Here is a 17,195-nt window from a genome sequence, read left to right as displayed (position 1 = left end):
CCCTTATAATTATTCATAAAAATTGTCATTATTTATATAAACATGTGGTAGTACACGTGTTTTTACTCTTCCACAATCTTGACATTGGAATTGAGTTCAAATTGCAAAGAATGAATTTCCTTGTACGAAAGATACTCGATGGTATGCTCATATCTCGAGAATGTGTCACCCAAGTTCAGTTGTAAATTTTCAATAAGACTCGAATAAACTTTCTCAATCAATTCTCTGTGTTTAGTGGTGTCGAAAGATGATGCTTCTTGCAGTGCCAATCTCATGACCTTGAATTGAGATTTCAGAGAGGATGGAATGTTGAGTTCATAGTCAGATCCACTCTGAATATAAAGATCATTCAAAGTGAGAACAATTTCAGTAATTATGGCCAGATCTTGACCAAACAATTTCTCCTTGCAACGGTGCAAATATTTCCAAGCATACAAATTTTCGACAGAAAACTCTTTCGCACAAAATCGTTCGAACAATTCACTTGCTCTTTCATCGGCCAGTAAGTTCAACAAGTCATTCTCATCTTCAGAAGAATTCATATCATGACGCCGACCATTGTTTCCATCATGTGCCTCCGAATGATTTCTCTGATTTCTTCTCTTTTGAATTCTATAGTAGAGAGTCACACCACATGCAAATCCTCCAAATACCATCAAGTAGCTCAATGAATATAAAATTTCGAACAAGAATTGAATTTGTGTGAAAATATTGTTCATCAAAGAATTCTCATCACCATTCGATCTCGAATTCATCACATACAATCCCAATCCCTCTTGAATGATTAAAAACACAAACATGATCAAATACAACATCATTTCCATTCTAAAGAATAATGGTCGATCCATATTCCATAAAGGTCTGAAAGGAGATTTCAAATTTTGAATAATGAAAGGATTCTTTTTGATCTTTTTTGGTGTTTGGTGAGAGGATGAATCTTTGTGTAAACTTGTCATTTCGCCATGTTTTGGTTGTTGTTTTGGTTGTTGTTGTGCTGATAAAATGGTTCTCTGTGAATTCACTTCTCTCGTCAATGATGGAATAAAATCGAACAACAAGATGAATGCAATGACTGCACTGCAACTTAAAATGACAACCGAATATGAAATGGATACAATCGAAAGATAGGTATTAGGATTAGATATGGAAGTCATTGTTGCTACTCTTCTCAAAACAACCCACAAAGTCCAATATAGAATATTCATGAATGTAAAAATGGAAATTAATGTGAAAAAGAGAACTTTCGAAGTGATGATTCGTAGCATTCGAATGAGAAATGATTTTTTTTAGAATTGTGTTGATGATAATTGGATTGTAATTTTCTATAGAGATATTGCATGAATTGAATTCGTGTCACTTGTAATAAATAGGAGAAAATTGCTGTTAAATTGAGAGTATTCACAATAATTGTTGCAATGTGATTGAAATAGGAAGCGTCAGAGTTTTCATCAATGTTTGAAATAGTTCCTGTTAATTTGGACACAATTAAGGATCGATGAGTGACATAAATAAGCACAGATTCAATAAATAATGCTAAAATTCCCAAATAAGGTGTCACTAATCTACTCTTCACTGGTTGATGTTTGTGTAAAATAATGAGTAATATAAATATGGTAATGCAACAGAGAATGAAGAATGATCCAAACGCAATCTGTGCACTGAACAGAGATATAATATTAGAAAGTGTAACACCATCTGAATTTTCAATGATGGCTGTCACATTAATTTCTAAAAAGGTAGAAAATTTGGTGGTGTGAGAACATTGACAAGTGATCATACTTGTTGCCGAATCAAAACCAGCATATTGACATCCATTTGAACTCCAAATTCGATTGACATCATCCCAATATTTACAAGCAATAGATGTTGGTTGAGAAGATGTTGTCACATTTTCCATAGTTTTAAATTTCAACACAATGGGTGATTGTAAATTTTGTAAAATCACCAATTGATCATTTTCATAATATTTAAAATCATAAATGTTTGAAAGAGACTTGGAATTATTTTGGATCAATAAAAATGGTTCTGTCATGACAAGAGAAACAAAAGAAAGTCCAATCATTCGTGGTCCATTTGGAATTGGTACTTGATTCGTATTCTTCAAACTTAATGAAATGTCACCCAAATCATTATTCTCAATGGTAGTCTTATCGACAGAGGAATCAACAATCACTTTGGAAAGTGTGACATTCACATGAGGTGAATTGAGAACGAGAGAAGGAATGAGACGACTTTCATTAGTTTGTGGTTGAGCAATTAATTGTTGTGACAGTAAGGATGTGAACCTTTCTCTCACAATTTCTGTTTCGTTAAATGAAATCATCATGTGAGAAATAATGTTGAGCATGAGTTGAGACTTGTCAAATGTCTTGGTTCTAACATATCCAAATTGTGAAACTTCTTGTTGTTGTTCTTGAATGATATCATCAAGAGTTGACATTAAATTAAAAGTCACTTTCTTTAAACGATTGCGAGAAATGTCAACACTTGCTGTTAAGGCACGATGTAGAACTGGAAGAGTGACATCATAGTTTTGAAAAGTGACAAGCACCTTATCCAACATGCTCGAATAATTCTGTGAAGTATCATGAGCCATAAGAATTAACTGTTCAGTAGTTGGATTTTGTAAAAGTAAATCAACATTGGCAGACACTTGTGAAGTGAAAATAGTTTTGGTTGGATAAATATTTCCAGCATGGTCTCGTACAAAAATCACGACATTTACATCCTTTTTGACAGCAAGATTGTCTCCAAGAAATGGTAAAGGAAATGTTTTTGAAATTGGAGTACTGTCAGTGACAGGTGTCACAAAATCAGTCACACGAATATAATTTTCATCTCCCCATGGCTTGTAAAATCCAAAGGCATAACTGAAAGGAGACATTGGAGCAAAAATTCCTAAAGTACTGATTGGAGAAATGGTCATTGTATAGTTTGTAGTTAATGCAACTCCAGTGGAAGGATAAAACCCAAGAATTTGAAAAGTTGACATTTGAGGTGGATCGATTATGGTCAAATTTTTGGAGAAGAGAGATTTTGAATTTTCAAACCCAATGTTAAAAAGTATTCGATCTCCAATGGTGGTGTTTAACATGGCATCAATGACAATGGGAGGAACAAATTTAAATTATCGATTATTGTAAAAATAGACCGCTCGTCCAGTGCGTGTTGTTGTTGTTGTGGAGGATTGTAATAAATCATTTCCTAAATAAATTTCAAATGTGTACCTATAATTTGTAAATGAATTATTCACTGCATTTTGGAAATCACTTGTCAAAGAAAATGATTCAATGATCCAATGGATTTTAAAATGTGATATTCTCGCTGCATATTCCTGAAAGCCAAATATTGAAATATTTTGAACAGCGATTAGAGGAATGTTTGGTAATGAACCATTCGATGGTAATTCAACACAAACGTTGGTTCCATTCTAATAGAGTCCATTCTTGCATTTGCAAAAAGGAAATTCCATGATTGGTTCTTCCTTTTCAGAATCACATGTTGGAGTCAAAGTTCGAATGTTCGACCCTTCAATAAAGTAAATGATTCCATTGTTCTTATTCACAGTAATTCCTTTTGGTTGTGACAATGAATAACTGAGAGCATCTCCGAGTTTTGCATCTGTACGACCTGTCGTTGGAATTCCAGAATTTGAGCCAGCAATGGTGGTAAAAACTTCACTTGTCAGATCAAATGCAAGAATTCTATTATTACCAGTGTCTGAAATGTAGAGCATTCCAAAAGCACTGGTCATAAAGGATGGTTGATTCAACATCATTCCACTATTGTTCACCATTGTTCTGACACTACCATTTCGAAATCTTCTTAATTTCCTCTTTTCAAGAAAATAAACCTAAAAATAATTAAAGAATTGAGAGAGAATGAGGAGGAGGTAAGTGTTCATTGTGAGAATTTTCAAATGTAAGAGAATGAGATCATTAAAAGTATTGATTGATTTGGTTCACACAAGGAATTCCAAAAAAACTTACATCACCATTTTCAGTAATTTCAATATCTTGAATATTTCCATTCACACTGTAAATGGTTGCTGTTCCATTCGATCCATCAATTGAGTTCTCTGTTAAAGACAATCCTGAAATTAATAGAGAAGCAACTCCATTCTTGATCAACCACAACTTGCCACTTGTCATGACATAAATGTCATGTGGATCTGTCATAAAGATTTTACATTCCACCATTACAAAGAGTACAATCCCACATTCATTACTTACCATTCCCTTGTTTTGCCTTCATTCCATATACTAGTTCTGTAAACTTGACAGTTCCATTCGACAATAAATTTCTTCCTCCACTACTACTCGCAATCGTCACATTATCCAATGAATAAATACCACTATTATTTGAAATGAAATACATGATTTGATCTGTTGTTGACTGAGGTCCTCCCCAAGCTCCAAAAATGGGTGAATAGTCCATCATGATTGACGTATACGAAGGACTTCTCTTCATGGAATTACGATCTTTGTGATTCTTCTTCCATTCTTTTACTTGATCGATCAATGATCGATACACATCGAATCGTGATCGTGCATGTTCTTCTTCTTCTTGAATGGTAGTAATAGCAATGGATTTCAATGGACTCGTGATGACTGTTGAATGAATGACATGCCGTAAGGAGGGAGTGACAGGTGGTTTTGGACTTGTAGTTACATTGACAATAATCGAAGGAGAAGGACCAATCGAAGGAAAAGGTTTCGGCACACTCGGTGTTGGAACCACTGGATTTTCCGAAATTACAACAGAAAGTAAAAGTGGTTGCAATGGACTTGCTGACTCAACGAGTTGTTGTTGTTGTTGAGTGTTCATCATCGTGTAAGAAACATTTGTTTGTTGAAGAGATGCAGAACCACTCCCAACACCACCACCACCACCATTCACATTCGATTCGGCCACCACTAGCACCACCACGACATGTAATAAAACATTTTGAGAAGAGGTCCCATTGACAAGAATTAATTGTGAAGCATTGGAAGGAACAACACCCAAAGTTCCCAATGTGTAATTCCAAGCATGAACCATCATCACCATGGGTGTGAAGTGTGTTGTGAAGATGAGGATGAGAAGGAATTGAAGAAGAAATTGGAGGAGATTGGTTGGCTTTATTGTTGGGAAGGTCATGAAGGTCATGTTGCGAGGCATTGAATTGGATTGGTTCGAAAGTATCAAAAGCAAACTGAGAGAGAGGACAATCAAGAAGAGTGGAAGATGATCATTACTGAGATCAGTGAGGGTATGGACGGAATTTGACTTGCTAATAAGAGAGTGGTGTGTGACACGACACGTGAACACTCAAAGACGATGAAGCAAATCTAGATCTTTGAATTTTTTGGAGAGTGCTGATGATGTCAGTGATGATGTCAAGAAGAACAACAACAGAACAGGAGAACTTGAATGCCAGTTCTCATGAGTGGCATTACAATCAGAAGAAGTGAGATCTGTTATGTCGTGTGTGTTTTGTTTGTTACTGCTGCGGTTTCAAAGAACCTAGATCTCGGTAACAGAGAATAGGAGATGTGAACGACAACGACGACAACGCCATCAATGTCAGACCTTGAGGATTCGTTGTTGTTTGAATGAACAAGTATATAATACCTTAAAGAATTTGCAATTTGGGTTTGTCGCCTTTCATATTGATTTCTCCTTGAGCGAGCGCACTACAAGTTGAGTCTGGTGAACTCCAGACATGTTCCATACCAGGTGCATTTCAGGAATTAATGTGCAGACTCCACCCAATTCTTCATGGTCATTATACCCTTAGCATGAACGTGTTTTCAAAGAATGGTGAATGAAAGAAACGTTTGTTCCAACTATGGTCCCCTTAAAATTTCGCATGTCGTAATTAAATAACAGTTAGATGGGAACAACATTGGGTCAACTGTTTCACGTCCAATTTTAATCGTTTGACCATCTTTGGTCATTGCGTGCGATTGTCCTCGCATGGACTCACGACATCTACAACTTGAGCAGGGCTCGGTCCACACAGGAACCACCACTCACCAACAACAGATTTACCCAAAACAAAATCGCCACAACGCTCAGCCTGTTGAGGTCTCTCTTGACATTGTTCACTTTTTTGTGCGTCCTCACTGAACCTTTTCGCATCCAACAACCAACCAATTCACTCGACTTGTGTTCATTAGAAAACAAGATACTCGTCTTCTTTTGTTCATTCGAGTGAGTAGAGATCAGAGTTGTAGCAACAAGGACACTTGACCATTGGTCTTCAACAAACTGTTACTGCAGTCATAGGTGTCCTTCTTTGTATCGAATAGACTTTTTCATATTCCTCTTTGTGGCAAGTGCGCGTTTTGATTCCCCCATTATTGCGTAAATTTTGATCATCACCAATTTTATTCAACAACAAGTATATCTTTATAGTTTGAATAAGATCATCATTCTTGAATTCGATCATCATCATTGCCATCCTCTATTATTCCACCATCAACATCCTCATCATTGCCATTATCATCATCATATTATCACTGTTGTATAACAACCACCTTCCTTGCACAGCCAACACAACCAACACAACATCATGACTCCTGAATATCATTCGAAAGGATCTTCTTCCTCCTCATCCACAAAATCGTTCAACTTCTTTGTCAAGGATCCAAAGGTTAAAATCACCACCATCACTACCACCACAACCACAACCACGGCCACAACCAAAGGTTCATCTTGTTCTCCAACCAAGCAAACATCATGTCATTCCACCACCACAACACCATCAACGACCAATGATCATTCGTCGGGTGAATCCAAAGTCTCTCATTCGGGTATCCAATTCCAAGAAGAAGAAGAAACCAATCTTGGAAAGAATAGCAACAAGGTACAAACGAGAAGAGTTGGACAACATCATCTCTCGCATTGGTTTTTCAAAAAACAAGAGACAAGTCAGAAAAGGAAGAAGAAAACTCGACGAGGTGAGGAGAATGATGATGATGATGCATTAACAATGAAGACCTCCTTGACTAACACTCAACATGGAACAAAACAAGAAGAAGAATTGATCACAAAAAAGGTGAAGGGAATTTCAAAACCACACAACATGAAAGACACACACAAGAAGATGACATTGGCATCCTCTCTGAATCATCGATCGATACCTTCTTTGGAAACACCATGTTCTCAATCCAACTCTTCAAATTATTGTTGTTTCTACTATGAAGGAAATCAAGTGGCAATTCATAACAGAAAGAAGAAATTATTTTCTGATAATCATCCGAGTGAGAACAATGATGATGGTTGTTTTAGAAATGTTTCATCTCAGGTTGAACGTCCAAGTAGTAATACTGACTTGTCAATATTGTCACCTTACACTCGACCAAGTTGTATTCATCCTGTTACCAGTGTGGCTATCACACAAGTGTCTTCCTCAAGTTTGTTGCAAACTCAATCTCCTCCATTGCCATCTGCGTTTTTAAGGTTAACCTCAAATCAGAATGTGAATACTCCATACAACAACAACAACAGAGGAGCAAGTGATCAAAGTGATTATCCTCCTTCGATGACACAATATCATTATTCAACTGCATCGAGTCCATCTCCACCACTCATGAGTGACCCATATAAATATAACAATGTCAATCATCCAAGAGGTCGTTCAGCATCAAGCTTGCTACTGAAACAGTATCCAGAAGAGCGTACCATAGCGTCACAAAAGTTCATGCACAACACTGATCCACATCCGAAAATGATGACAAGAGAAACGTTACCTCCTTTGCATATTCTGTTATCAGAGCCTCCTAAGGCATATCCTTTGCCTTCATTGTCGCGTTTGTTGAATGACAAACCAAGTTGGCATTGAGTTTTATTATTAATCGAGATTTCACAATAAATTGTAAAATGTCAAAGAACAAATTGGCTTGATCAACCATTCTTTTGTGCAAGCTGGTACACCACCTTTCCCAACTCAAACACATTGGTCACAGAGTTTGGTGATTCATTGTCAATCTGCAGAGCATGAGTCAATCTACCATCCTTAGTGAAAAGGTCCATAAGAGAATTATCTGTGAATGGTTTACAGTTGGCAAATTTTGAAACTCGACACAACACAAAAAGTCCTCGTCTCGCACAAGAGAGAGCAACAGCCATCCTCTTTGGATCATTCATGTATCCAGGAGTGCTTGTTCGAACCATTGACAAGATTACAATGTCATTCAATTGTCCTTGATATCTATCGATGGTTGTTATCTTTTTTGGTTCTCCCAATGAACCACATCTACGTTTAGCAATGGATCGAATGAGACTCTTTTGACCCTGATAGGGAGTGAGAATGGTAATGGAATTGGCTTCATGACCTACTAAACGAAGATACATGTAGAGAGCAATGGCATACTCTGCTTCCCCTAAATTCTGGAACATGTGTGGGTATGGCTGAATTTCGCCTTGTCCTTGATAATCTTCAACATTTAACATTTGATAGTTATATTTGAATCCATTCAATTTCATCGTTTCATCTGATGATTTCACCACACCATACTCATAGATTCCCGAGTAATTCCATTTGAATAGAGGTACTAAATTTGGAGAAATTTCTGTAGAGTCATAGGGAAGAGTAATCATCTTACTTTCATCAATAAATCTTGAAAATCGTGTAAACAAGGATTGTTTCACGTTACTAAATAACTCGACTTGTTTGTTATAAATTACAGGTGATAATTGGTTGTTATCACCCAAGAGAATAATTTTAGAAAGCCGTGAAGAACCACTCATGGGAATAAAAGATTCAATTTCAGAAATTCGAGCTGCATCCTCAATGATTAATGTATCATACTCGAATTTTTGCTGCTTGAATGAACTTCTCTTGATGGCAGCATGAGTCGAGGTCATTCCAACCACTCGTGACTGATGGGTAAGAATATGATTGCTTCTTCCATGGTAATTTCTCACATTCTCGAAAACTTTACATTCACAAATGATTTCGAATAGTAATGAAATTTCAGAAAACAGTTCAAATGCTTTGTTCATATTTTCTTGGTATTGTGTAGATTGGAAAATCTTATCGTTTCCTAACACTTGCTTAAAGTATTCCATGAACGGGAAGTTGTTTTCAAAGAAGGAAATGTCATTTGGTGTTGAGTTTTCTTTCAGAAATTGTGCCTTTTCTAAAAAGGTCTTCCAGAGTGGAAAAACTTTTCCAATAAAAAAGTGTGAAGCAGTTTCACAAGAGGTATTGGAGAACTGCGCCATTCCAAGAGATGATACAAGAACATCAAAAGCTCTCAATGCCTCCAATCGTTGTGCTAGCATGTAATTAACACGTCCAAACTTGCTGTATTCATTCTTCTCGCCTCCCAGTCGAAGTAAATGGCGTTCATGTACTCGAGATTTTTCTAAATTTTCAAATACAGAATTCAGTGTAAGGTTCGATCTCGTGATCACAACAATTCTTTGTTGTGGATGGTTGAGGTATAGATTCTCTATGATCTTTGTCAAGACTTGATATTTTCCACAACCAGGTGGCGTTTGAACATACACCAATCCCTTTTCAGGTATTGATGCTGAAGTGATTGCCTTCACTTGCTGGGCATTAAATCTGTATTGTGTGTGAGTTTTTGAGCGAATTCTTACGTCATGAGGAATGTAAGAGCGGTATGAATTAGCTTGTCCATTCAGGAAGGAAACTTTAAAATAATTTGATTCAGCTGGAGATGAAGGTGTCTCTTTGATAGAAAGTGTTTCTTTAAGGTGATTCTCATCAATAAAGGTATCACTGAAATCTACTGTCACTTCGCCAACAACAGCTTCCTGTTCTATAGTTGGCTCGTATCCGAGTATGTAGTCCATAATCCAACCAGGAATTTGGTCTGTGCCTTCATTCATTAAATCTCTAATGCTCTCAAGAACTGCTTTGAAATTATTGTCTTTTGGTTTTTGCCGAATAACAATATTAAAATGTGAGTACAGGTCAGTCTTTGATTTTTCTTGCTCAGCTTTGTCGAGTACATATTGAACAGGATCCAGAAGAACAATCAATTTTCTTTCAGGTGAATAAAGATCGAATTCTAGAGTCTCATCTTGTTCCGCTAATTTTGTTTGAGCATTAATGACATTTCCTTCTTGATCTTCTTGTCTGATTAATTCACAGCCTCGAATTGAAACAACACCATATCCTTTGTCAAATCTTGGTTCATTGTCAAAAGCCATTTGAGAGGACGCTTTGATGTGAACTAGAAATAGAATATCGTTCTTTCTAATATTTTCCCATTCTTTTCTAACATCTTCAGACTCTATACGTGACAAATCAATAGAAATTATGCCTTCCACTCGAGATGGTACAGATTCTCCTATTTTTGGAGCGGCTACTTGTACCAATTCAAAGGGTTTGGACAAAGGCAATGCCATTCTAAATCCAGATACAAAGTCTGTCTTTCCAGTGTTAATATTCTTGGTATACTTTAAATCAGAAATTATACTTTCCAGAGATCGTTTCAAACTAAATGTCTTCTCTTGTCTGTAGAGCGTATAATTTCTTAATAAATAATCATATAAAGAAAGGTATTGAATGCTTAGCTTGGGAAGAGGAATGTTGGAACCTTTGTAAAGCATGTTTGGCGGAGATGAGCTCGTCAAAGTGATATCTTCCCAAATAGTTTTTTCTGTAGGATAGATCGGTGTATTGTTAATTCTTTCTATTTGGGATAATTTTTTCTCGTGATTTGCAACGATGATTTCTATCAGCAATTCCATGGAAATGTTGTCTCCAGTTTCAAATGGCCCTACAAAGTTTAGTTTCTTGGCGAATTCTAATAGATCCTCCTTTCTTAGTGTCTTTAGAGTTTTCTCTAGAAAATTACGTTGTTGAATCGTGGCAAAATCTTGCAGGTAAAGATCTCTTAATTGATCAGGGAAAAATCTCAGAGCAGTCTTTTGCAAATTTTGAACGTTTTCGGAGTGAACACCAATAGCCTCAATAGGCGAGAGGGCAACGCCAGTGTCATCATTGATATCAAAGTTCAAATAAAAATCGAAACCTTCAACAAGTTGTGAAAATTTCTTGGACGAGGTTCCTGATCGAATGAAAAGTCTTAAACGTTCTAACACATGAGCATCAGACAAGTAAAATCTTGAAAATCTTCTTGTGGGAAGTTGTGAAAGCAAGTCAATTAAAAATTCTAAAAATCGTTCACAATAAATCATGTTGGCTTCTTTAGTGTGCTCTTCCAGATCAGTTAACTGAAGAGTCTCTAATGTATTTAAAAAGTGGTTCACCAACGATGGCAAAAAGTCTGATTTCAAAGCATCCTCGGCCGACTTTTTGCTAGAGATTTTTTTCCAATACTTGGATAAATCGCGTTTCTCAATCTCGGCGTTCCTTCTGGAAGGGTTGACATGTTTCCATAGAGGAAGAGAAACTAAATCCAAACAAAGCTTATTCAATAAATCAATATGCGAGAAGCAATTAATCAAAAATACGATCATTATCAATTTTTCTTTTGTTTTTTCACAATTTAAAGTGATCGATGACTTGAATAGCATATCAAACTTGGGATGTTTAGCCACGGTTTTGAAATCTGATTGCTGATTTGCGATTACAATTGATGTTAATAAGAACTCTTTTGAAGAGCGTCTCGACTCATCCAAATATTTGAATATGAAACTGCAAGAAAATGACATTATAAGCCAAATCATTAATTTAAGCAATACATACTTTTCAATAAATTTAGAGGACTCTAAAACCGAAAAGACACCACTATTTTCATTCAGTAATTCGGCTTCAATAATTTCAAATATTTCCGATATCACTTTTTCGTCATAATTATCCAATCGGCTCGCTAAAGCATTCATTCTTTTTTCATTGGATGTCAAAGATGATGTTTCCGCTCCCGAAAGCTTGATCTTTTTGGTATCACTCTCTGAGTGTGGATCTACAGAATCATTATCTCTATCATTCACATTTTCATCATGCTGATGATCATCGTCATGAGCCTCTTGCTTGGCTTCTTCTTGTGGTTGATTGGTGCCACGAGAGGAAATATTCTTACGTTTAGGAGGCATTTTTTGCTGGTTGAACGAGCAGCGTTCCTTTTATAATAATAATTATTAACGATAAATAGTTTTACTCTCCATTAAATAGTTATGATGAACTGGTAGTAATGATATCTTTAAAATCATTTTGATCAAGCCTGAATAGTGATATGTCATTCCTTATGATATCTCTTCAAGTGTGTTCATGCTTTGCCCGTGCAATAAAATAGGAGAATCCAAACACATTAAGCAATCCTTACTATTACTTTTTGAATCTCATCGAATCAGCTCTGTAATGCATGACTTTCCATAACGTTGTAACCCAACAGGTAAGTCGAGAGAGATCATCACAGCATGGTAGAAGAATATTTACGTCTTCATCGATCGTTTTTGGATCGTAGCTGCCACATGAAAATTTAATGAAGTTGAGACGTTTCGCTTTTGTTGACGAAACGGGTCGTCTATTACCATTGTTGGACAATAGCAATCTCATATGGATGATGCTGAAGTGCATGATGATTCTGGTATTAACAGGCTGAAGTCGGTTCTCTGTCATCATCATCTCTCATTATTACCATGATTCAAAAAGAATAAAACAAACAACAACATCCTTGTCCCTTCCCTGAGTCTTTTCACCTCTTCAAACACAATTCATTCTTTAATTGTAAATTGTACTACTGCTACTTCTAACTGCACTCTCATCAACGGACAGTATTTCATCGCTGCGAGTGACACGCAATTTCCAGCTTCATCATCCACCTCTCTAACAACATCATGATTACAACAAGTAATAATTCAAACAACAATATTCATCTCACTAAAGAGGAACGTTCTCTCTTTCGATGCTATGTCTTTGACTTTGATCAATGTTTAGCCTTCACCAACTTTCCAGAGTTTGTGTCCAATAATAATAATATTCGCACACCAACAAGTACTGCGACTCCTCCTACACCTGTGAGCAGTGGTGGTTTGAAGACGTCCTCGTCATTAGCCAACAACAATGACAACAATATGCCTTCTCCAAACTCATCCTCTCAAACCTTGCTCTCCTTGTTCAAATCCTTTCTCGAGAGAGACTGCAGTGGAAGATTTGTACCGCTGCTCTCACTGTATTTGCAAATGAAACAGAACCCTTCGTACTATGAACAGTCTTTGTATGATGAAAAGAAGAAGGAAATTGAGAGCTTTTTAAGGAGAGAGGCTTTCCCAAGATTTGTTCGAAGTGATGACTTTAAGAGCCACGTAGCCAAGAGAATGAGAAGTTTGAAATCCATCCCATCCTCAAGTACTAGTACCTCGAAAGGAGGGAATATGCTCCACATTGGAGCAGTCCCCATGATTCATTCAACCACTCGAATCAAACGACAAACGAGCAATAACTCGCAAGGAAAGGCAAACTCTTCATCCAATATGATTCTCTCGGTGCAATCTGTGAGCAGTAGCACACTCGACGATTCGACTGGCACTCTCGCAAGCAGTAACCAAAGCAATCAGAGTCATCAATTGTATCATGCTTTGCAACCATCCACGCCAACATCAGTGAATTTAGAGGCTCCCTATTCGCCTTCTTTGGCTTCAAGTTCTCCCAATACGACCTCTTCACATCATGAAAGTGACGCTTTTGCCATGAAAATGTCAAAAAAGGATGATGCTGCAGACGATGATGAAGAGGAGGACGAGGAACGTCATGAAGAAGATGAAGATGCCGATTCGGAAAGTACAACGACCACCACGACCACTTCATCCACAAGTGGTTCCTATCAACCCTATTCATTCAATGTCTCAGACTCTACCACAAGCTCTCAACAATCATTGGGATTACCTTCAAGACCTCAATCAAAGAGTAGACATTCCGTGTCGAGACATCTCGCTCTATTGAGTAATAAGGCAGTATTAGAATATTTGCATGCGATTGGTTCTCCAATGGAAATTTCTACTGAACCCTTATTCAAAACTCAGGTTGAGATGAAGAGTGCACTCTTCTTCTCAATGGATCATCTTTCATTGGTGCAAGATTTTGAAAATGATTCACCAGCATGGGAAATTGTGTATACCATTCCATGCAGTATTGAAACAGTTTCAAGTAACAAGTTCATTCCTGCTCAAATTCATAAGGATTATTTGAATAGAGGAGGAGGCGTTTTTACATTGCAAGCCTGCTCCCCAAAGAATAATTTGCAACGAGTGTTGAATGATCTTTCTTTGGAAAAAACTTACAAATGGAAATATCAAACCTTTGTTCCATATCCTCATCATGAAGTGTTTCACATGTTTGAACAGTGCAATTTTAATCCATGTTTGAAGGGATGTAAGAAACAAAACAAAATGTCACGACAATTGGGTACAGAACTGTTTGATCCTCACTTTAGTGTCTCTGGAAGTGGAGGTAGAGATTTTTATTGCTATGAAGAGAAGATTCAACTCTCGAGTGGAAATTCATTATTCAAATTTGGAAACTCTCACAAGACTCTCAATCTTCTCTGCAGCAATTTTTATGACACTGAAAAGAATGAATACGTATTCTGCTTGAAATCTCAAGGATTTGACCAAAGTAATTCCACCATTGAGTTGGCAGACAATGTTTGGGGTGTGAAATGTTTGACCATTACAAAAATCACGAACAACTTGACTCGAGTGAATGAATATGGTTTGATGTATTTTGGTGAGAGTTCGAGTAAGGACTATTTCCTTTCTTCTCTCTTTAACGTTTCTAATAAGGATAAGTCTTCCTTCTTTTATAATGCATTGGTAATGGGATCAGAGGAAATGATCAAGAGAGAACTTGAGAGAGCCTCTAGCTACAACAGCAAACACAAACAATCTGTTCAAAAGAAATCATCCAATACCATTCGAAATCAATGTCTTCATCAGAATGAGGCACTAGTGGCCAAAAGATTGTCAACTGTTGAGAATGAGGAGACAATGGAATAAAATGATTAATGTTGTTTGGATCAGAGGCGACCAATTATTTGAACGCGCCAAAAAATGTCTCGAAATTATCACTTGGACCTTTATCTAAGCAACGGAAAAGCCTTCTGCTCGTTTCCGTCATCATCATCCATATCAACACATGAAGAATTAGTATTGTTTTTGGAGAGAGAATACGAAAAGTTTTATCCTACAGAGGACAGTATTTCGATAAAAGCCATTCAACACTTGTATTTGGATAAAGAATCGGGAATGCCAGTGAAATTTGAATTACCCACAAATTGGGAAGATCTTTCATCGAAATTGCAAGTTAAATCTAAAATAATTGAAGTAATCTGTGGAAATAATCCATCTTTGTTTTTGCAAGTGGAGAAGAGTGAGAATAGACATGAGCAATACAACGATATTGTTTCTCCTGTTCCGGGCTCGGTCCGAAAGAAAGCTGTGGAAAATTCAGTCATTACTTCTGTGGCTTCTTCTCTCTCGTTTAATGGAGGCAAGAATTTACATTCGAATGCCAGCAATGGTATTAACAATTTAACACTTCCTGAAGCCGTACCAAATGATGATAGTGCTGCTGATGAAAAAGTGGTTATTTTCGCTGAAGATGATGATACGGTCTTTGATGACGCTCTTGCGAAGATGGAAATGAAAGCATCACAAGGCAGTCAACTTGTAAATACCAATGAGCCATCGTCGTCAAGTCAACTTGTGGATTCTGTTCCGGAGGTAATTGACGTAATCACCACCAATTCAGATACCAACACTGCTGCAGCAGTGACAAACGACAACAAACCTATGGCTATTGACAATGTAAATGATAAACCCAATGATGCAACGACTGTCGTACCTATGGACACAAAAGATGACAACAAACAAGAGAATGAGGACGAAGAGTACATTTTCTCAATAGAATCTGACGATCTTAATGAACAGCCACTTTTCTCTTCTGAAAAGCAGGCGGCTTCTATCGCTTGTGTGTCACCAGTAATGGATGCTTCCTATGAAGATAATCAAATAGATGAAGAGCAAAAAGCATCCCAAAAAACCACTCCTGTTCAACAAGAACAAACGAAAGAAGATAGCAATTTGATGGTTGACGAAGGCGAGGATGAAGAATTACAGCAACTAGCCGTCAACGACAATATTCTATTTACTCAAAACCCTACCTTGGAACTACCAGAAGAAGAACCTGTGACATCTTCTCCAGAAGAGAGAAAACACGAAAAACTTTCCCAAACACCACAATCCAAAAACGTCACACCAAGCAAAGCATCTGAGAAAAACATCAGACCTACACCTCAAACAACTGAATTGGTTAAGGAAGTGCACTCAAAACCCTTTTCCTTTGCATCTATTTTCGCTCAAAAATCTGACACCAAATCTTTAGCAGCTCCTTCATCACAAGAACGTTCTTCCTCTCAGAAACACTCCCAAGAACACAATTCTACTACCTCATCAGCAACACCATCTAAAAAGTCATCCCAACAAGATCAAACAAATGTCAATACTCCTAAACAATCCTCTCAGCGAAAAGATGAAGAACATCAAACATTATCACAATCTCTCCAACCATTCACCCCCAGTACACCTATTTCTCTTTTGCAAAGAATTAAGAACTGCAAAACACCCAATCCTTCTTCATCTCAGCAAAGCACAAAGGATCTAGACTCGGCAATGAAATCGAAAAGTGCATCCAAAATTCAGAAAAACAAATCAAAACTGGCCGAGAAGGTTGTAAAAGATGCTCTATTGAAATGGAACCAAAAGAAAAAGAAATAAAAGGATGGCATTCATTATTACCTATTGAAATCGTGCGTGGCGTTGTACAGTGCTGAGACCCAATTATGTCCATTTTGAGATGGCGTAATCCTGCGAACCAAGAGCGCTGTTTTGGAGTGTTTATGAGTGGTGTCCAAATGAGGACACCAACACACCAACGTTCGATTCGAATTGGCGCACAATTACAAGCTTTTCCAGCTCCTTTTTGCTCACAAATCGAACGAGCTTGCCAATCTATCAAGCTCAACCTCACACTTCCTTGCTCAAATTCTCTGTCCTTCAAATTGAATCATCATCCAAACTAAACTGACACTCCTCGAGACTTAATTAAGTCATCCAATTTCCTTCAATTCACTGCAACTTGAGCGCACTCTCATTTTCATTTCCCAACGGACTAGCGCACAAATTTGTACCTGAGGTACGCCAGCTGCCACCCCAGCGTTGGAGGACACATAAAAAAACTTCTTTATCCAACCAAGCACCAGTTAAAGGTG

The 17,195-nt window shown here is 37.3% G+C and overlaps 7 protein-coding genes across 7 annotated transcripts; 3 read left to right on the top strand and 4 right to left on the bottom strand.

Moving 5' to 3' along the window:
* Window positions 1-62: 62 nt before the first annotated feature.
* FDP41_000121 (uncharacterized protein) lies at window positions 63-1,154 on the bottom strand (the record flags this gene model as incomplete). Its single annotated transcript, XM_044702581.1, has 1 exon — window positions 63-1,154. One exon carries the CDS (start codon window positions 1,152-1,154, stop codon window positions 63-65), a length of 1,092 nt encoding a protein of 363 aa, XP_044569795.1.
* A 68-nt stretch (window positions 1,155-1,222) lies between these two features.
* Window positions 1,223-3,094, bottom strand: FDP41_000120 (uncharacterized protein; the record flags this gene model as incomplete). The annotated part of the gene is made up of 1 exon (XM_044702471.1): window positions 1,223-3,094. One exon carries the CDS (start codon window positions 3,092-3,094, stop codon window positions 1,223-1,225), a length of 1,872 nt encoding a protein of 623 aa, XP_044569794.1.
* A 336-nt stretch (window positions 3,095-3,430) lies between these two features.
* Window positions 3,431-5,049, bottom strand: FDP41_000119 (uncharacterized protein; the record flags this gene model as incomplete). Its single annotated transcript, XM_044702359.1, has 3 exons — window positions 3,431-3,853; window positions 3,990-4,171; window positions 4,233-5,049. 3 exons carry the CDS (start codon window positions 5,047-5,049, stop codon window positions 3,431-3,433), a joined length of 1,422 nt encoding a protein of 473 aa, XP_044569793.1.
* A 1,507-nt stretch (window positions 5,050-6,556) lies between these two features.
* FDP41_000118 (uncharacterized protein) lies at window positions 6,557-7,828 on the top strand (the record flags this gene model as incomplete). Its single annotated transcript, XM_044702248.1, has 1 exon — window positions 6,557-7,828. The coding sequence occupies one exon, from the start codon at window positions 6,557-6,559 to the stop codon at window positions 7,826-7,828; it is 1,272 nt and encodes a 423-aa protein (XP_044569792.1).
* A 62-nt stretch (window positions 7,829-7,890) lies between these two features.
* FDP41_000117 (uncharacterized protein) lies at window positions 7,891-12,021 on the bottom strand (the record flags this gene model as incomplete). The annotated part of the gene is made up of 2 exons (XM_044702137.1): window positions 7,891-11,623; window positions 11,675-12,021. The coding sequence occupies 2 exons, from the start codon at window positions 12,019-12,021 to the stop codon at window positions 7,891-7,893; spliced, it is 4,080 nt and encodes a 1,359-aa protein (XP_044569791.1).
* Window positions 12,022-12,765: 744 nt separating this feature from the next.
* FDP41_000116 (uncharacterized protein) lies at window positions 12,766-14,922 on the top strand (the record flags this gene model as incomplete). Its single annotated transcript, XM_044702025.1, has 1 exon — window positions 12,766-14,922. One exon carries the CDS (start codon window positions 12,766-12,768, stop codon window positions 14,920-14,922), a length of 2,157 nt encoding a protein of 718 aa, XP_044569790.1.
* Window positions 14,923-14,976: 54 nt separating this feature from the next.
* Window positions 14,977-16,701, top strand: FDP41_000115 (uncharacterized protein; the record flags this gene model as incomplete). Its single annotated transcript, XM_044701914.1, has 1 exon — window positions 14,977-16,701. One exon carries the CDS (start codon window positions 14,977-14,979, stop codon window positions 16,699-16,701), a length of 1,725 nt encoding a protein of 574 aa, XP_044569789.1.
* Between the last annotated feature and the right edge of the window lie 494 nt (window positions 16,702-17,195).

Source organism: Naegleria fowleri, assembly GCF_008403515.1.
Source record: "Naegleria fowleri strain ATCC 30894 chromosome Unknown tig1, whole genome shotgun sequence".
Taxonomy (NCBI): domain Eukaryota; phylum Heterolobosea; class Eutetramitea; order Acrasida; family Naegleriidae; genus Naegleria; species Naegleria fowleri.
This window is presented reverse-complemented; position numbering and strand designations above follow the sequence as displayed.